This window comes from Tyto alba, unplaced genomic scaffold (genome assembly GCF_018691265.1).
Source record: "Tyto alba isolate M040663 unplaced genomic scaffold, T.alba_DEE_v4.0 Super-Scaffold_2, whole genome shotgun sequence".
NCBI classification, from domain to species: Eukaryota; Metazoa; Chordata; class Aves; order Strigiformes; family Tytonidae; genus Tyto; species Tyto alba.
Window position 1 is genome coordinate 4,370,242 of NW_024881282.1, and position 21,045 is coordinate 4,391,286.

General features: G+C 40.6%; 1 protein-coding gene across 4 annotated transcripts; it reads left to right on the top strand.

The window, feature by feature from the left end:
* The first annotated feature begins 7,416 nt into the window (after positions 1-7,416).
* AQP11 (aquaporin 11) lies at positions 7,417-21,045 on the top strand. 4 transcript variants are annotated; one of them, XM_032990746.2, is made up of 4 exons: positions 7,417-7,831; positions 7,917-8,570; positions 13,899-14,015; positions 20,932-21,045. In XM_032990746.2, the coding sequence occupies exons 2-4, from the start codon at positions 7,976-7,978 to the stop codon at positions 20,982-20,984; spliced, it is 765 nt and encodes a 254-aa protein (XP_032846637.1). In that variant the 5' UTR covers positions 7,417-7,831; positions 7,917-7,975; the 3' UTR covers positions 20,985-21,045. The 4 variants fall into 4 exon arrangements, with proteins under 4 accessions (XP_032846637.1, XP_042648146.1, XP_042648147.1 ...); XM_042792212.1 differs by having other exon boundaries at positions 7,417-8,570; XM_042792213.1 differs by lacking the exon at positions 20,932-21,045 and adding an exon at positions 14,337-14,627 and having other exon boundaries at positions 7,417-8,570.

Genomic DNA, 21,045 nt, shown 5'->3' on the forward strand with positions numbered 1-21,045 from the left:
AAAGGATTAGACTGCACCTCTCTTGACTAACATTCCAATGCTCTGCTACCAAATTACCTCATCTCTCACAACTAAATTATGACTACTGTGTAGAAGTAGCCCACACAACAACCTCTTCTTACACTGGGAAAAAAAAAATAAATAGATGTTAAAGTATAAAATATAAGCAAACAAAAGATGTGGTGATCTCCACCCCCCCAAAAAAAAGTACTGCATCTGCTTGAATTAAATGGAAGATACACAGTTGTGTTAATAAAGCTTTAATCTTATTAGACTTTCAAAGCAATTATGTGAATGTAATGATAAACAGGCATGAGATGTCTCCTAGCGCTAGAAGCAACAACTTCACTAACATAAACTTCTGCCACAGGGAGCCACTCACTCAAATTGATCTTTCTGTCTAACGCTGAAGTTTTCCTTTGCCTCAGCTTCATGGCAGCAGAAGCAGACAATGAACAAATGCACCTTATCAACAGGGACTCCAGCAAAGATGAGCTTACAAAATGCTCTCTCTGAAGGAAACCACAAAGGACACAGGATTGGTACAGCTCAAAGGGAATGTGTAAATATAAAACCAGGCATAAAAATCAGTCCTGTTTCTTTTCCCCAGTTCCACAATTTTTCCTTTGGCATCAGAAGCAGACAACACCAGAGTCAACTAAAAGTTGTCATCTGTTTCTTCACTCACCTTTGGTCAAGCTTGATGCTGCAGCTGTCTGATCCAAACCCTTCTAAGATGGGTTGCCTCCTTTTTTTCCTGTTAGAATCTTTCATCACCTGTTTATAAAGAAAAGCAGAGCTCCCATTTGCTTTCTGAACTACTGCTATTGTGTTTCTGAGGCTCTAAGCAAGGCATGGGTCATTATCACTAACAATTGAGAGAGAGAGAACAAAATAACTCACTTCTTTCCCACAAAGAAGTTTCTGGCACACTTGCTAACATACATTTTTTGATAAATGCTTTTATACTTGTCAAGTGAATGTGATGTCTGATAGCAGGTTCAGAAGGGCACTTGGCAGGTGTATGCCAACATCAATAAGATTATTTATACACGAATATACAATTTACCTACAATTAAACCTTAATTCAAGAACTGCTTTGCCTGGGCCAAAACACTGTTTGGTAGCAAGCACAAAAGGAAACACCACTAGTACAAGCCCTCCTGCTTACACAGTACAGTGAATGCCACTCACAACCCAGATCCACGAAGGACAAAGTCAAAAATAGGTATATGAACCAGGCTGAAAAGTCTTCACAGAGTTTAAATGTTTTGCTAAAAGCAGAACAGCATGCTAAAAGACTGTGGGACTCCAAAACTCTAACTCAGCCCAGCAAAACACAAATGCATATTTAAATAACTTTTAGTGCTACATGAGACAATACAGTTCCTCTTAACCTTCTTTCTAGCCTTGAAACCAGATTTGTACAAAAATATTAATTTGAGCTACCGTAAATTGCATTGTTGGTTTTCTTCCATGGTACTTTGCAGTCAGAGAAAGCCAATTATCAGTGACAGCAACTGCAATTCAGTACTGTATCTTTCTTTACAAGTTCAGCAGAATGTTGTATTTTGCTCTTATCTAATTATTTTTCTCAGAAACACCCACAGGTAAAAAGATAACACAGCAAGGATAATTTTTGTTGATCTATAGCCCTACGCATAATAAACAGAAGCAGAGAACTCAGTTTGTTGTTTTGGAGACTTGTTCTGAATACACTTGAAAACTAGTCATTTCACCTCAGGGCCTTCTACAGGTTTTTCAGCATTTACAATTCTCGGAAACATGGTTCTAAGGTATCTTACATAATTAAAGTATGTTTATAAGCAACTAAAAATATTTCACACTGATCTCCTTCAGGACATCTTTACACTTCTATCAGGTATAACGTATTTTTTGATACTAAAATATTACTTCAAACCGACAGTGCCCTTGCAGGAGTAGCAAGTTACTTATGAGGAAACAGAAAAGGAGGTGCACAGAGCACTGCAGAATTACTACAAACATGCCTGAAGAAGTATCATTAGCAAACAGACTTTTGAGACCACGTGAATAGGCATGCTACCTACTTTTAAATGTATATATAACCCAAGACAGGTGTAAATAGTGATCGCAGGAGCATGAGTTAGGGCAGATGATCCTGAGGAAAGCAGCTGGGCTTTAGGAGGTGTATGACCGGTGAGGAGACACACAACTTTAAAGGCCTGACTCATTTTTGCAGACCTGGAATCTGGAGAAATATTTTGAAAGTTGGGTGCAACAGATCCATTGAGTCAATAAACGAGCACTTCATGGGCTCCAGGTTCAGTACAGGACCTTGTTTTAGGGCAAGCAGTTTGATCCTGGAACAAGCTTCAAGCAGATGGAAAGCAACATGATGCAAACAAAAGATGAAGGACTGCACACTGTGCAATTTGTGTTAGCAAGTGCCACTTTACTGTCATGAATGGGGCTGTGGCAGCTAATAGCAACACACAAGAAAGGCAAAGCTAAGGATGATTTTGTATTACATAACCCAGAGGGGGCAAAAAAACCCCCACCACCCAGAAATGGGCTTAAACACCAAGTGTCTTTAAAAAATGGGAAGTTTTTCCTCTACCTTTACCTTTTTGGTTTAGTTTTTAGCTTTTTGGATTATGTGAGCTTGTCTTCAAAACCAGGAAAGTTAGATCCTTCTGATTTTAAAATAAAAATGACAGATATAATCACTTGAATTCAGGATCATGGTCTAAGGGGAAAAAGAGAATTATACTGTAGTGCTTACAAGAAAATCAAGAGCTTTGGCAACATCAGTTAATGCAAGGGTTTTTGCCAACAGGGCTTGCCTTCAAATCATCATTTACTTAAAACGAATCCATTTTTTGCTCCAGTTGTATTGAAATTTTTCTTTAAAATCCTAAGTCTACACACACTACCGCAGTAATAGCAGGTAAGTTCTTACAGCAAAATACCTGGTTTTGTATAACATTGAAAGATGTGTCTATTATAACAGAATAGTGATTTTAGTTCTATTAATTTGTATATGTCTTGTTGCATCAAAGATTATGAACAACAGGTAGTTTAGAGACTTCCTTTCTCCGTGATTCACCTCATAAGATAACATTGCTTGTTATATTTTTAGGAAAAAAGTGTTTCCCATCAAAGCTAACAAGAAGATCAGAAGACAAAAATCAGTGGTAGAACTAATTTACTGTGCAGGGTAGCCAGTCATGACTGAAGAGCAAATAAACCTCCTGGTCCTTTGATGCAAAGCAGTAATCTTTGGTAGCACAGTGGAGGAAAAGATGGGGGTAACCCCTGTGCAGTTGCTGCTGCCTAAACCCAACAGGGTTTGCAAATCCAAATTTTCAGGCTAGTGGCTGAGCCTGGTCTCTGTGATTACACTCCCATTAGTAAATTAAACAAGTCTGGGACCAGTCTCTGCCCCTGAGGCCAACTGGCACAGGACATCCAACATCCATTAAAGCCTCAGACAGTGAAAGCACAAAATCTGGCTATTGGGGATGGCGGGATATATCCTCTAAACTGTGTCTTGGAGTATTTGGGGCACCTGCTCATTTGTCCAGGCTAAAACCATGGCGAATCAGCAGAAACAACTGAGCTCCTGTGCTCAGGAACATCACTGATGGTGTATAATTTACTGGTATCGGCACAGCCTGGACTTTTTTCACATTTTCATCTGTGCTAATACCCTCACCAGGTCCTTACAGCAACAGTCTGCACATGCAATGGCATTTCTTGCCCTGATTGCCATTGCTTTGGGATTTACTTAATAAAAATTCACACTTATCTACTGAGCAGTTCCACGAATGTCATCACCCCTGGCTCTTTCCTATTGCCCATGCACCAGGATTGTTTTCTGCACAGCAGTGTAGGTACAGCAGAGATTCTGAGTGCCCTCTGGTGCAAAGTCTGGCACCATCTTTCAACTGCTGTGAAAAGCAGCCAGAAAGGGGTAACGTCCTAAACCTCCACAGCTGCTTGCTAAGAAAAGCTATGCTGAAGCTGTGCTTGAGCTTGCCAGGGCCTGTGCTCAACAAGGTTTTTCTGTTTGGAGGCAGTATGACTACTTTTAGTTTCTGTATCTAACCGATTTCCAGTGAAGTTTTAAATGTCAGTGGAAAGCTACTGATCTGGGAGAAAACCAACTAAACCACAACAGAGAAAACATGGGTACATGAATTCCCTGGTATATAGTTAGCTGAACTACAGATTCAACTCCTCTGCAATTGTTCATTAACATAAAAGTGGTTGGAAGTGTCTGCCAGCGTCCTCCAGCATGATAATGCCCAATTTCACCCCTGCAAAATCCATCCAAGAATTTTTGGCATGTTGATACCTTCCGAATGACTCAGCCTCCCATAGGAAAAGGGAAAATATCAGGGAATTTTAGGAAGGAAGGGCACTGAAACAGAGCTATGAACAGTTAACTGCATAACTGCAACAGAAAAAGGAGGAAATATGAGGGCTTGGGCAGAGAAAAAAAGTAGGAATACACACAAATAGGAAAGAAAATACAAGCACTGATACACATGGAAGGGAAAATGGGAGAAAAGGATGTGGAGGGACTCTGAAATTAGGAGAAAAAAAAAAGCGGGGAGTATCAGAGAAAAGGGAAACTATGTATGTCCTGTTATAGAACAAGCATGAGCATGAAGGAATCTGGTACACGGAAGGGAGAGCAGACACAAGGACATCCTGGAATGAGACACAGAGCCAGCAGTGCCATGAGGAAGCAGCAGCTGATGAGCCCAATTCATTCAGTTTCAGAAACTCCGTGTTGTAAAATTAAATTTAAAAGACATTCCAGGCTTGAACATTTGTTTTTACAAATTACAACATTAAGGGCTTGTAGTGGTATGTAGATGATCTATATTCTTGCCTATCAGTGGCAAAACACAAAATAAAGCTGGTATAAGATCACACCAAAAGCAATTGGTTGGAATGACACCACCCTCTGGTGGTCAAAAAATAGTTACATGTACACCCAGAAGGTAAAATATTTGGAGCTGGTCATACAGATAACTATGGCTTGTTTGATCCCTTATTCATGTCATTAGCACCAACTATACTTAAAAAAAAAAAAATAGATGCAATGAATTCCAATGCATACTTCAGTAATCCACCTTGAGACCATGCTACTAAATGACAGATGTACCTTATTAGTATGTTTTAAAAGAACACATTCATGTCTGGTTGTAAGCACAAGTAGCAGAAACAGACTGGCAATAATTTTTATGTTCTCTGGCATCCTGCAAGAATAGGCACAATGCACATGGCTGTGCTTAGCTACGCAAGTGAAGGAAGTAACATAATACTAAATTCCTAAATTATTCCCAAATAAAACATAAAGCTATTACTGGAAATTTTCTGCTTTATCTCCTTGGAAAATAAGCTCTTCAGAACTGACAATCACTTTTAGTGTGTGCAAGAGGGCTCCTAGACCAACAGACTGCGGTCTCTAGATGTCACTTTAATACAAGTATTTAATAAAAACTACAACACTTCTTACAGGAAAGAAAAATGGAAGATAATTTTTCCAAATTAGTGCTGACCACATCCATAAAGGTGTGCATTGTCACCACTGAATTCAAAACAGAGTGCATAAAGTTGTGGTTAGAGGAAAAAAAACAGAGAAACCTATGTATACATGTATTAAAAGCCACGTTTCTTATTCTGATCCTTACTTCTAACAGGATATTCCTTAACTTCATCCAAAATCTTAAATACATAAAGGATATAAGTGGGTTTTTTCTTCCATATTACAGTTACTAAACATCACTGCTGAAAAAAGCAGCTGCTTCAGTCAGGGATTCCATAAAGGTGCTTTGGGATTTGTGTAATGACTTAACACAGTCACGTCTCCTGCCTTGCCTCACTCATATTTCTTGACATCTAATCTTGTACAAACAATAAAAGCCAAATATTAACCACTCTATTTTTCTCCCTTCCTCTCTTTACATTATCACTGTTCAACTGCTTTTTCCCCATTAAAAAATATAGGTGTTTCTCATAGCCAAAGGATCCTCTTGGAAGCTGAGCCTTCTGAATTATCTTTTATCCCCAAACTTAAGACCAGATGTCTCGATGGTCCTACATTTCTGGAAATGAGGAAGAGCTTGTCGCATCACTCTCTTCCAGAGAAACAATTCCGTGTTTTACAACTGTGATTTTTATAGTAGGCCGACCTTCAGCTAAAAGTAAGGGTTTCCTGTTGCTGCATGGAAGCAACATATTTGTGTATTGCCTCCTTGCAAGAAATACACCACGCAGACCTTGATCGGGCAAAAGTCATTCCTGCAAGGTCTGATAAATTGTCATCTTTAATGCCACCTTGTGGCAAAAATACTAGAGCCTAGAAATATTCAGTATTTCTCCCTTCTTGCAGGTGCATTTAACTACAACACAGTGGTAGCAGCTGCCAGCCGTGCTTGAGTTTTACAGCTCATAAACCCAGGATTTCGGCACTCCTGAAAATACAACATCAGTCAGTGATAGAGGACAACGAACAAGAAAACGCACCGCAAAATGCATTTATTCTTTTCACGGGGTGAAAACTAAGGCAGTACATCAAAGGACACATGGCACAAGCATTTGTGTGCTGAGAGCCCATGCATTTATTTCTGCCTGCAAAACACTCTTGCTGAGAGGTACAACCTGTTCCAAACATGTAAGTGCAACACAGCACTGCTGGTAGAAACTGAAGGAAAACTCAGTGCCAGCTTAGTAAGACAGGAAGCATTTATGCCAGTTACCTCACAAGATTCACCCTTTTCAATTACTAGGCACAAAAAAATTATCCTAAAGGCAGCCATGCTTGTTTTTGAGGGCCGTCCCGAGCCCGTTCGGGGCCCGCTACGAAAGCCAACATTACTATCTTCTACAGCATGAGGACAACACCTATTTTTAGCATTACTTCCACCGGAGAAGCCCAAGAACCACCACCTGCCTCCTCCTGGCGCTCCATCAAACGCCTTCCCTCCCAGCAAGCGGGTGGGAGGAGTCAGACTTGAATCAACCCACGCCCTCGCCGCTTTGCGCAGCGAGGCTCCCGAAAAAAACCCGGGGGAAACCTCTCTCAAATCCTTCAACCAGAGCAGCTGACAATACCACTTCGGGTTTATCTCACAACCCTCCGGCTGGAGGGCAGAAACCACTCTTCTTCTTCTTCTTCCTCCTCCTTCTTCTTTACCTTTACTTTTCCCCTTTCTTTTTCCTCCTCCTCCTCCTCTTCTCGCCTCGCCTCGCCTCGCCTCACCTCACCTCACCTCAGCACCCACAGCCCCCGCCCCGCGCGCGGGAAACCACCCACCGCCCCGCCCCGCCCACCTCGCCCCAGCCAGGGAGCCGCGCGCATGCGCACTGCCGCCGCCCGCCCGGGCTGACGAGGAGGAGGAGGAGGAGGCGGGAGAAGGAGACGCCGCCTCCTCTTTTCGCCTCCCCACGCCGAGAGGATGGAGCTTATTCTTTAACCGTTGTCGCCTGCCCGCGGAGAGGTCCCGTTACACTTACCCGACCGACTTGGCTTACTTCTTGTTCCCCGGGCGGGGGGGGGGGGGGAGGGCGGCGCCCTCCTCCCCGCTCACCGCGGGCTGAGGGGAGTTCTTCCCGCCTCGCTGCGGAGGGGCTGGGGGAAAGTAGAGCGCCCTTCTTCCCCCTTCCCCCCTTGTCTTTTCCACCGCAGGGAGAGAAAAACGTTATAATCCCTTCCCTGGCGGAGAGGGAAGGGGAGGGGGATCCCCTTGCCCCCACCCCTGCCAAGCCGGGCTCCCCTGCCCTTTGCTCCCCGCCAAGCGGAGGGTGAGTCAGACAACTCGCAGGCTGCAAGCAGGTGGGGACAGAAGCTGGCTTCTACCTCGGAGGGGAAGGGTGGTCGTTTTTGCCTCCCTTTCCCGCTTGCTTTCTCCCCCATATAGGTGGTGAGGCTGGACCAGGGCGAACTCCTCCGAGTCCTTCGGGCTGTGGAACTCTGGCCATGGCTGTCGGTGGGGTCGGGACCTCGCTTCTGCTGATGGCCGGCATCATGGTAACAGTGGGGCTGTGCAGGAGATTAACCCGCCGCCGGCTGCGCTCCCACCCTCGCCTTTACACTTTCCTTTTGGAGATGTGGAGCACCTTCCAGATTTGTGCCTGCACTAACGAGCTCTGCCTGCTCGGCAACGTGGAGCCGAAGCCGCACACCGCCCTCACTCTCACCTACGGTTTCACCATCCTGCACTGCTTGACTCTGACTGGCAGCACATGCAATCCCTGTGGTATTCTGCAGCCAATGTGGGGCGGTGGGATACCGGTCAAGATGGGTGGACTCAAGATCGCCGCTCAGTTCGTGGCTGCAGTGTTTGCTCGGGTGTTTATGCACTTTATCTGGAGCCTGGAGATGGCAGAGCCACATTTTGGAGCACTCTCCCAGGGCTGCAGCAACCCCATGCAGACTACAGAGACGCAGGCATTCTGCATAGAACTGCTCTTTTCTGTCGTTTTCCAGTTGACCATCCTGCGAGTGGAAAGTGTTAATCCCAAATACAGAGTCCATTTGATTGCTCTTCTCATCACCATGCTCGTGTATGCAGGTTAGTTTTTTTGTTTGTTTCGCTACTCCTGAAATAAAGCTGTAACAGAAGGATTTTTTTTATTTTCTTAAAAGTGTTAAGATGCAAAAATGTTTTTCTTAGATTACAGAAAATGCATCAAGGAAAGTCTTTGGCCCTGCATATGCAGAGTTCATTTGGAGTTTATGTGAAGTTTGCCTGTTTAGGATCCAGGCAGGTGTGGGGTTAAGAATGAAAATGAGTTACGAATTCAAAATTATGTCAAATCTACAAGTAAAAATGGTTAAGAATTTCACAGAACACTGATAAAATACCTCACTGAAAAATTGTTTCATTATCCGACTTTAAATAGCATGAGAGATTTCATACAGTATGCTCTCATTTCTAAGTGTCATTGCAAGAGAGCACCACTGTCTGCATCAGGAAGAAAATGCTGATTGTGCAAGGTCAGGGTACAGACCGGTAATATTCTGCATTTAAGTAACGCATATTTCATGCCAGTGCAGTTTACTCAACTACGTTAAATCCTTAAATCAGAAGCAGGAATGTATATTTGTAGAATGCATGGAGAAATGATGAAATAATACCTCAAGAAACCAAATGAAAGAAAAAAGTTAGGTGCCTGTTGTATCATGGCATTTAGAAAAGTCTGATGGCTCTGTAATACCCTGTGTGTCCGTGTCCTTGCCCCTGCCTGGCTGTCACCCCCTGCTTCCCAGAGCTGGGACACTGTCACCTGCGCAGCCTGGCTGGGCCAGTGGGGAGGAAGAGGTGAGTGGAGTCAGTCTGAACTGCTTTCTGCTGACTGTTGATGCTCCCAGTTCTCCCCAGTGAAATGCCAAAGTTAGGTCACTGGTCACTTGAGGACTACCCTGCAGGGAGTGGGCTGTACTGGGAAGGAGATTCTATAGTTTGGGGTACAGGGAGGTGAGAGATGGTTATGGAGCTCCTTCCTTCCGCTACAGCCCCCACCACAGAGGAAGTAATCTAGGAAATTATCTAATCCGTTTGTGAGAGAGGGAGATCACTCTTACCTGCAAACACCTGGGATGTCGTTGACATCTTGTCCAAAAGGTTCAACTCTTATGCTACCAAACATGACAGCACGTTGTAGAATAAAGCACAGTCGCATTTTCAGATATATTAATGAAAAAACGCTTATTCATTATGTTTAGCTGAAATTAGCTAGTACCTGAAAGATTAAAAGAATTCCATGGAGGATTCTGAGAATTACCTTAGCAATTTGAACTGCTTTCTAAAATTAATTTTTGAAGGCAGAAGCAAGGTGTCAGTGCATTTTAGCACATTAAATATATTCCTCAATTGCTCAGTAAAAGTGTAGCAAAAGATTATCCTCCCTCTTCTACAAGCATTGAAAGCCGGATTCCCGATTCTTAGCATTCTTTTCCTGCTTAGCAAATAGACATGCGAAATAATACATGATATTGCCTTTTTCTTCGCTAGTTCAGACAAAGAATTTGTGCCCAGTATTGTCGTCTGGCCTCATATCTAGCAGAAGACTGTGTACCAAGTCCCCTTCCTTGTCATAAACTTGGACTTGGTATGACTATCCAGTGGAATTGATCTGCATGTACTTCTAGGAAGCATCAGACCTACTGCACCTCTTCCACAGGCACAGTTTGTATTGTGTGCAGAACACCCTGTGCTTCCTGGAGGTGTTTCTTTTAATCTAGTATCAAGCATACATATTTTTACAGTAGACATTCTGGGGAGCAGATCCTGAACCCAGTTTCATCCCGTACTTTGTGGAAAATCTAATTCTTTCCTGTTCACCCTGTTCCAACCTTCCTGAGGTTTGCACTCTTTGCTGTACCCTCAGTTTCAAAAGGGAAGGTGAAAAGTGCCACCCTCCCCCTGCAGTAGTGGTGAGCCTGGTGTTTACTGTGCGCTCCTGAGATGTGGATTGAAGCCTCTTGAAGTAGAAGGCAGCGTAAAACCCAAGATTCCTATCACTCAGCTGTTATACAACGAGTGTGGGAACAGGCTGCTGCTATTAATCCTTTCTGTGATGAAGTCACAGGCTTGCACTGTTACAGATTTTTTCTGTGGAAGGTAGGTAGGTACATGTAGGATACCTCAGAGGTTCTCAAACCTTCCTTCCTCCTTCTTTCCCTTTTCCCACATGTACACACAAGCCGTTCCCCAGAATATCCTCCATTCTTCTGCCCCCTCCATTTTGGAGGCTGCTGATTGGGACCCCCTTCCCACAGTCTCTCTGCACAGCCTCCTGTCGGTGTGCCAAGTAGGTGAAGCAATAGCAAAGGGCCTGATAGGCAGCCACGACCTATGTCTGGTCCATAGATTTAACCCAAAGTCTATCCTGTGGTTCTCGTGGTGTAGCCCTAGCCATATCTGCTCCACCTCCAGTTTGAGAAATGGTGCTTTGTACATGCAGTAGGACGAGTGATTTCCAAATCGGGTGTTTTGGATAGTGGCCTCCAGCAAGCCCAGTTCTCATCTACAGGCTTTGAAGAAAGGCAGATTGCTTAATTTAGCTGGGCTGGATCATGCTCAGGAAATCTGCACCTCTTTATTAACTGTTTATAAGGAACTTTAGCACTTCTTTAAGAGGAATGGATCTTTCTTGCTCACCAGCACCAGAGCAACCAGCACAGAGTTAGGCAAAGCAATGCTAACTTAGGCAAACTGGTACCATTCTTTCTTTTTTCTACAAAAATATCAAATAGTTTAGAATATTGTATGAATGATTATTTTTCAAAATTCAATTTGGCAGATACACTGTTCTAGCTAGGAACTCAAAAAGGTGCATTAGATTACACAATAAAATTCGTGCTAATAATTTCTTTTTACACCCTGATTTTAAAAACCAAATCAATTGTGCCTTCAGGACCTGTGTTTATTAGAGTTATGAATGAATCAGAAATGTTAGAAAATATATCTCATGCATAGTTTATCATAATTCATTCCATGAATTATGTTCTGTTGTGAGTTTGAAGGTGTATCCTCTAAGAGGAATGATGTCTGTCTGAAAAGGGACCGTAAGAAGGAATATTTCTTATTCCAATCTGGGTAAAATTTTGAAGGATAGCCGTATCCTTGTGATTTACACCCGTGTAAATGTATTGATACACATACAGGGCTCAAAACCATTAAACCGTATTTATACGACTGACTGAGTGAAATTGTTGGAAAAAATAAATGTTGATAGGTAGCTGTTGTGTGTACCCCATAAACGGTACTAAGGTATGCCATCCAGTTTACTCCCAACAAATAACATCAGATTATACAGTATTTTAGAAATTATAAGATGTTTCTTTAGGTTTTTTTCTACTTTTTCATAATAATATTTGGATTTTTTTTTTTTTTTTACATTTACACAGGCCAAATTTCTATAGTATTATATACTGTACACAAGAGCCTCCAGTACTGCATTCACTTCTGTTTCTTCTACTAAACAGAAGAAAAAAAGAGAACATTAGGCCTTTATATATTAAGGGAATGATTCAGAAGCTAAGGATACAGAGCATATACATGTTGGTAAAGGATATTTTTTGATATTTCCTTTGGGAAAATATTTAATTAGGGGAAGAAGAAAATATACCTTTTGAGAGCTTTTTCATTTACAGGCAATATTGCAATGAAGTCAGAATTGTATCAAATCGGTTAGATCTTTCTGAGCCTAACGTATCAGGGTAAAAATAACATCTATATTTTTAATTCCTAGTTTCTTCCTAATTTTGGTTTTGCCTTTAGAAATTTCAAAAGTTAAAATTTGTTTCTTACACATTGCGTGGAGCACACATTACTTCACCTTTTAAAGTTTTTTCTGACTACAACAACAAAGTTATTAGACTTCTTTTGTCATAAAATAATTTATCTTTTCTGGTGCACAGGCTGAGATATTTAATAAGTATTTTTAAATACCATTATACTAGAGGCCCTGGCCTATGGTTGATATTCTAGTAGTTATTAGTAATGAATATTGAAGAAATACAGCAGTTAAAACTGTTTAATGTTCAGAAACAGCAACTGCATCCTGAGTTAAATTCTACTCTTAACTGTATGTTTGTGGATATAAAAGCAGAAGCAGTGAATTCATAAACAGAGTAAAGCAAAGTAAATTATTGTAGATGGCCTTCCTGGCAACAGTGGGAGCCGTTAATGTGTCAGGGTACAGAATAACAAACTGCACAGTAAATCTGAGTTGCTCTTGAGAACAAGCGTAAAACCAGAGTAAACTGAGTAGGTCAAAAAAGATTAAAAACTTCTCAAACGGTAATAACAGTAAAAGAAATAATAAGGAGAGTATAGAAGAAGAAATACAGAATAGGAGAGTGACAAAGACCTTACTAAAACTTGCAGTAAATGATTGCATGCTCTAAGAAATAAGAATTACAGCAGCAGGGTGTTTGTATGGAGGGAGAGTTCAAAGCTCGTGCTGGCTTGAGAAAATCAAGAGTGAGCTTTAAGAAAGTAAATATAAACAATTATATAATAGTTTATAGCAACAGGTTAATAACTAAAACAGATGTGGGGTGGTTATAAACAGCACAGAAATACAGGTAATTTTACTGAGTAATGCTTTTTCTGCAGGATTGCAGTGAGAGGGAGAACATAAATCAGAATTAAAAACACTTACCTTCAGATTCATCTGCAGGTGCAATTGCAGTTTAACCCCCACAATGCAATACGTTTGGATCTAGTTATTCAGAGGATGTTTAGGCAATTTAATTTACATCTGAAGTCAGAGACAAGTAAAGATGCTTGGCTTCTTTAAGCGTCCTTTTTCAAGAGAGGGGAGTGGGGTTTGCTTTTATTTTCTTCAAATAACATACAGAATCATTGTCAAGGCTCTTCTCCAGGTTATTACAGTATGATAATGTTAGTGTTCTATATAGTGCTTTAATAAGAAAGTATAGAGGCCAGTTTAGCAAGAAAAGCACTTGACAGTTTTTCCCATTATCTTGCATGTGTTACATGTGACATGGAGATGTAATAAAAGCTCGGTATTTGTTTACTAATATTTGTGTAATTTGTCTCTTCTAAAAGCATGATACAGACTATTAGCAAAGCAACTTACAGTTTTATCAACAGAAACATGCAATGTTAGCCAAACCCATCTCTTCAAACAGCACTTGCTAGAAAGAGATAAGGAAGTTACAGCCCACGCTTTGGATATTTTAAAGCATTTTAGAAAACAGTTAAACATCTATCATCTGGTAAATAACTTCAGAAGGGGTTGATTGTTCAAATGGTTTTGGCTATTGCAGAGTGCGCATTTCTTGTATTGTGTATGTGCCTTTCACTATTCATTTAAAATAGCAAGAAAGATGGTTTGATTTTTATATTGTTTACATTTCATTGCAGGTGGAAATCTCACAGGAGCAATATTTAACCCAGCATTGGCTTTTTCATTACATGCAAATTGTTTCTATGACAAATTTTTGAGTTACTCACTAGTATATTGGATAGCCCCATCCTTAGGTAAGTTCTTAATACTTTATGTATTTGAGCAAGTGTTATTTAGTACATGGTTCAGAAATCAGGAAATAGGTATTCTTTATTTGATAGTCTGCTCATTTTCTGGTTTAAATAAAATCCAGAAAATAATCAATTGTAACGTGTAGAAGTCAGTCAGAATCATGGTTTTGTTTTGCACATGTAGGCTGTGTATTTTAAACTTGTGAATTAAGCATCTAATACTGAGTTTTAAACACCAGGGTTTTTTCACAAAATAATATCTACTGGTTTGATGAGTTTATTTTAAGAAACAACCATATTACATTCTATAATTGTTTAGTTTAGATGTCATGTTCAAAGCCTAAGTACTTCTGGGATACTTCAAGCAAGATAAGGTACCTACCAAAAAACCACACCACCACAATTCTAAATGGAAAAAGATTAGTGTTCAGGTTAGAGTTAACTAGTTAGTTATAAACTAACAGCTGTTTACTCTGGAGCATGATCCTTTTGAAGCTGCCTGTTGGTTGGGACTTCATGCCTTCATATTAAAATCCAGCCTGTTTGAGATCTGCTGCATATACTCACACTGACCAAAGGCCCACTGTAGATTCTAGCAGAATATTAAAAAGGAGAAGAGGCCACCTGAAAGTAAATACTAGCCTGATTAAGTTCAAAAAGAGAAACATTCTGGTTAGCATGCAGTTTCAGTTTTGCTTTGTGAAAGTATGCAAGGACATGGGGATGATTAACTAAAAAAAAAATCCCATCGGTATTAGGACAAATGTTTAAAATATGCTTTCTCAATTATTACTATTAAAATATCAACACTTTTATCTCCATAGAGTCTAAACTTTGCAGTTCCCATTCTACATTTTTGCCTAAGTCACTGTTGGAAACAATCTGTTCTTAGTTTAAGTGTTCCTAGTTTAAGAACAGGCAATATTAGTAACTGGAATTTTTCAAACCTAAATTATGGTTTTAATTAGGAAGCTATTCATTTTTAACATCTAGTTGTGTGCAGATGAAAATGCTCCATGTTATACTTCATGCTGTTGATTGTTTGCAGTTAGTCCCTACAAATCTTGAGCTTTCTGCTTAGAGGGTATATAAAGAAGCAGTCAACTAATCCCAATTTCTTTCATGTCTGTTATTCCTATTAAAAGGTACAACAGTGGTATTGGGAAGAAGGTGGACTATGAAACACACTAAGGAAACATTTCAAAGGGCTCCAGTTAAATAACTTTTTCTATAAGTCCACATTTGTTCATGTTCTACTTGCGGTGACTCTCAGCCAGTCAAAAAAGGAAACAGAATTTTTAGTCAAACAAAAATTCACTTTAATAAAAATTTGTTAAATTAGATGTCCAAACAGAATGACACTGAACAATAGAACAAGCTTGATAAAACTCTGTGCACTGCAGTTAGTAGCTACTGAAATGCCTTCAGCAAAGCTGGGTCCTAATAGAACATATGATACTTGCTTAGATTTCACATTTAGCTGTCTGCTGTATTACCTGATTGCAGCCTGATATCCATGTTGAGTTTATCTGGGTTGTAAGTACTTGGCTTATTATTATATTTTGACAAGTGGTCTAAAGAAACAGGAGGTGGAACATGTTTTAGAAGAAGCATCATGTCCTATTCATTTAGCAAGATGCATCCTGCAGAACTTTGCAGAAAGCCATCAGGTGATTTTGTCTTCAGTAAGAAAATCAACAGATGTTAACACAGATGGAACCATGACTTGAGGAAGTTAGAATGCAGTTAGGATGTAACATTACATTTCTGTGAAAATTTATAAACAGCAGTTTATTGTTAGTTAACATACAGAAAATATATACAGAATGTATCGAATACTGTCTCTTAGTTTATGAGGGAAAGGAACTCCAGACCAAACAGTTGTAAAGGTGTGAAAACTCAGGAGACATCACTTTTTGTGCAGTGTCACTATGTAGTGAAACATTTTGTAACAGGTCTCAGGTCCATGGATCACCTGAAGGGCCAAGTAGTCTATTGATTATGTAAATATCTCATTACAAAACAAAGTAGCTTCATGGATATATACAGACCTTATTTGATAAACCAAGAGTTGTAAACACATGTAAGGTGTCTGAGGTGGAAGTGTAGAGGAGATAGTTATATTTGAAAACTGAATTGATGAATATAGGAGCGCAGATCTACAAATCTAACATGAAATGGAATTTTTATGACACTTTTAAAATAAGAAAATAATAGGAATAGACTTTTTTCTTCCAAAATTGGACCAAATAATGAGGTGTTTAGGAAAATGACCTGTTATGACAATAATAAAATGATTGTGATAAGAACCTCTAAACGGAATCATAAAAGTAGATGATGATGGAAGGGATATTCTAAATTTAGTTGTGAAAATTACTTTCAGAATCCATGTTTTAGCAGAAATACTGTTTCAGACATCCTAGAAACTGGAAGAGTCATAGTGATACGCTGATTTGATATCTTCACTTTTCCCAGCATCAGCATCTAGATACTTAAATTACTTTATTCTTATTTGGGGAATTCTTTTAGGAGTCTATTAGGGTGTTTTGTGATTTGCTGTAATAACTGCCATATGCAGAACCACGGACTAGCATAGCATGAAACTGCCGATTGCCTGTACAAAGTACAGTATGATCGCATTTATGGCCATAGCAAATACCCAGGAGGACGAGGAGACCCACACCTTTCAGTGTATAAGGGATACCCTGATAAGCTGCAAGCTACAACAGTTTTCTTAGAAAGGTCACTTAGAACAAGAGGAAGATTATCACTTTCAGAAGAGGAGGAGGAGGAAGTAGAAGTTTTCTTTTAGGATGAACAAATCTGCTGGTGGTTTTGGGAGTTTCATGAATATAATCTTGGAATTGTAGTTACGAACTCATTTTTCAGAATGGCTTCACTGATGTTTTAGTGAAAGCAATTCTCCAGTAGCATTAAAACAGTTAATTCCTGTAGTAAATAGAGATGTCAACAGGCATTTATGTCTTAGCATAGGCAGGCCTCAATTCTGGACTGTGAACACAGAAACAGTAAGTACCAGTGGAACAAAGATAGTTTCTGTTTTACTGCTAGAGGAATTCACATCAGTTGTCCAGGCATCATTATACCATTAGTAATGATGAGGATTAAGCTGATGCTTCTCTTTCAGTACCAGGGAGGTGGCAGCTATGAATGGAAGAGTTGGTGACAAGAGGGCAATCAAATGAGATGCTCTTTCCTGAACAGGTTGCCAGCTTAGCATCCTGCTACATTTCTAACTCTATAAACAGGATCAATGCCCACTTCTTTAGATCAATTTTACCAGAAAGACTAGTACTATTCCTTAGAAGGAAAATTTTTTTCACCATCAAGATAGAAAATAAATGCCACAAAAGTCACTTAGCAGTAGATGTAAGTGGAGGAGGTAGGCAAGGGAGAAGGCTATAGGTGAAACTTTCACCTTTGCTCAGAGGATGGTATTCAGAAGTTTCCATCTAGTTCAGTACGCTTAAGCATGGAGCTTAGCAAAGAAACAAGAATTGAAAGTCCACATGCAGTGAAGTGATCAGCATCTTGGGGACTTGGTAGCAAAGAAGGGTTTCAACAAACAACTGGCAGAAGTTTCCTACTCCCAGACCCTGGTCCTCCTAGGGGTTTTCATCATCTGACAGAGCAAAACTCTTATGCAGTGAGTGAATGCAATCCAAGAAGTTCTTAGAAAACTGTCATTAATCAAGTCTAGTTCAAATACTAAGGGGCCAGTGAGTGGTAATCCTGTACTTCACCTGCTTACAGAGAACGGGTGGTGAATTTGGCCACTTGGATTGTGCTCATGAGAGTTCAGGGTCCAGAGGAAGACTGGGAACGTAAAGAGCAAAGCTGTTCAGACTTTGGACTTCAGGAGAACAAAATTCTGCTTATTTAGGGAATTGCTAGGTCAGTAATTCCCTCAGAATCTGACACAAAGCGGAGAGGTATCCCATTGAAAGGTGATTTTTCAAAAAGCTTACTGAGACCTCAGTAACACATTTTGATGTGGAGGAACATCTATCGTGTAGTTAGACTGGGAATTTTGACACAAAGCCTTGCCACGCTGGCTAGACAGGAAGCTTGGCTATGAACAAAGGAGAGCATTTAAGAAGCAGAAACAGGGACAGGTGGCAGAGGAAGAGGAGAAAAGCTTTGCACATGTCCTTAGGAACAAAATCAGGAATGCCAAAGCTCAGCTGGAACTAAGGCTAGGGACATACAAGGTTACAAATACACTAATCAGTCACAAAAAAAGTCCAGAGAAAATGTGGGTCTGTTGTGGATGAGGGAGACAGTGTGGTGATGGGTGATGTAGAAAAGGCTGAGGTATTCTTCCTGTCCCCCATCCCCGCAGTGTTCGCAAGCAAAGCTTGCTCCAAAACCTCTGTAAAACAGTAAAGTTTTGGAAAGGATGCAATAAATAGTGAGGGAACAACAGGGTAGGAATGACAGAGAAGCTGGATGAATGCAAATCCATTGGCTCTACCAATATTCACCTAAAAATGCAGGTAGAGTTGGATGATGTTCTTGTTGCCCATCATTTATGGGAAGTTACAGCAGTTGGAGGAGCTTCCTGGCAATTGGAAATGTCCTAATACTATGCCTGCTTTTAAGGAAGAGGAGGAGGAGAAAAAGAAGCCAGAGACCTGTAAGCTAGTTGGTCTTACCTCAGTCACTGGGAAGATGGTGGAGTATCTAATCTTGGAAACCATCTCCAATCATGTAAAAACCATAAAGGTAATTGGGAATGGTCAGAATAGATTTAGTGAGGGCAATCTGTGTGGAGCCGTGGACGAACGACACGCCGAGACGGGTTCAATGTGGAAGATAGACCATCAATCAATCCATGTGTTTATTGGTCCAGGGTACATATATTTATACAGACAATGATAATTATTATGCCTACTAGTCACTAGCTGATTGGCTTAAACTCTAAAGGTTGTATTCGCACGGTCCACCTACTTGCAGTTAGCTTACAGCACAAGCTTCTCATAACACTAAGTTTCTCATGTTACTATTTCTAATTCCTCTTGACTTGTTTTTGATACACAACGGTACCATAACACAATGTTTCTCAGACCATTGTTACCATAACACTAGGTTTCTCAGACCACTATTCCCAATTCCTCTCAACCTGTTTTTGACACACCACGGTACACAGGGCTGAAGCGTCCTTGACAATCTTCATGTATCAGCAGCTGCGAGCAGCTGCAGGCAAACCCTAGTGAGGCCCAGCATCAGCCCCTAGAACAGGCTCTGATCGTACAATTGCTCGGTGGGCTCAGGACCCTTGTCTCTGAGCCATTCTCCAACAAATCTGTGCTCAGCCAGCTCGATTGCCTTCTGTGATGAAATGTCTAGGGAAATAAGCGGAGAGCAGTGGACGTAGTATAAATTTCACTTTAGTAAGGCTTTTGACACCCTCTCCCACATTTATTCTTGTTTCAAGTAAGTAGGAGGTCACACAAAAAGACTGTTAGATGGAATAAAAGTTGGCCAAACTACTGATCTCAAAATGCACCGATCAATGAGCTGACATCTGGTTGGTGGCCAATAACATGCAGAGTATGCTGGTGTCGGTATTGGAGCTGCTGTTCCTCAGTATTTATGTTCAACAGTGACCTGAATGTGAATTTGTTACAAGGGTTTGTTCTCTCTGAAAGTAAGATGAACCACATGATTCAAATAACTGGGACCACCAGACTACGGGACATGATCGTCTCCCTCTACTCAACATTAGTGAGGTGGCATCTGGAACAGGTCTGGTGTGGAGTCCCTCAGTCCAAGAGCAATATAGAGGAAACAGTGAATCCAGGCAGTGGAGTGCCAAGAAGGTGAAGGGCCTGGAGTACTTGATCTGTGAGGGGAGGGTAAGGGAACTGGACTCGTTTAGGCTGACAAAAATGAGGTGAAAGGGTGTTTTAAGTGCAGTCAACCATTATTTGAAGAGTAGTTACAAGAGTGACAAACTGTTCTCAGTGGCAGACGATGTAACAGCAAGGCCATAGGTTGTGGTGGGAGGTTCAGATCAGACACCAGGAAAACCTTCAGAAGGGTGCAGCAGCAGGGGGATGAGGTACCTGGAGAAGTGCTACAGGTCTGTCCATGAAGGTTTTTGGGACCTATCTAGCATAGGCAATAGTCCTGCACTGGATAGAATCCCTTCCAATAAGCATTTTTGTGATCTTGGAAGCTTCTTAAAATACAAACTGTGCGTGAGGAACACTGTCAATCAAAATCCGCTTCATTTCTGAAACAATACTGATTTTTTTTCCAGAAGAAAAAAAAAAAAAGTAGTCTTAAACTGTATTTAGGTGCCTTTCTTTGGACTTGATGATCCTTATAGGTCCCTTCCAACTTGAGAGATTCTGTGATTGTTATGAAGAACCTACAATCTCTAACTTCACCATTTTTCAGCTTCAGAATAAACCCTAAATGGGAATGATCCTCAGAAAAAAAAAACCCACTATCCTATTCCCACTTGCAGCACATAAAACCCATTTGGTTATCAAAACAGGCACTGCTAGCACTCAGCCTTATCCTGTCCGCTGAGGAATGGAGGTTTGAGCTGCTGGTGCACATGTTGGATTCACCTGGTCAAACTGCTCTGCCTTTGGCTTGGCTTATACAGATCAGAATTAAAACATTAAGTATCCAGAGAAACAAACAATTGTTAACTCGTAAGGATCACTTGCATGGTCTGTAGAAGCTTTCTTTTTGAAAGAGATTGTGTTTGCAAAAAGTACTGACTGCCTCTAGCCTTTTCAACAGAAAACTCCATTTTTCTACAATCCCTGCTGGATTGCATGCTAGACACTCAAATATTTGAACATGTTTATTTTCAACACCAGTACTGTGTCCTTCTCAAATACATTTAAATAAAGGCCCTTTCTGTAATTTCTCTTTTCAGGTACAATACTGGTGGCTTTTATATGGGATGAAATCCTTCCTCGGATATCCTGAGACATCAAATTCTGAAATGTAGCAGTACTACATTAAAAAATACTTAAAACTTTTGCAGACA

Excerpts from the sequence above, each read along its gene's own strand:
- AQP11 (XM_042792212.1), top strand. The coding sequence starts at position 7,976 with ATGGCTGTCGGTGGGGTCGGGACCTCGCTTCTGCTGATGGCCGGCATC. Across the intron at positions 8,571-13,898 it reads CACCATGCTCGTGTATGCAG|GTGGAAATCTCACAGGAGCA; the intron begins GTTAGTTTTTTT and ends ATTTCATTGCAG. Across the intron at positions 14,016-20,931 it reads TTGGATAGCCCCATCCTTAG|GTACAATACTGGTGGCTTTT; the intron begins GTAAGTTCTTAA and ends TTCTCTTTTCAG.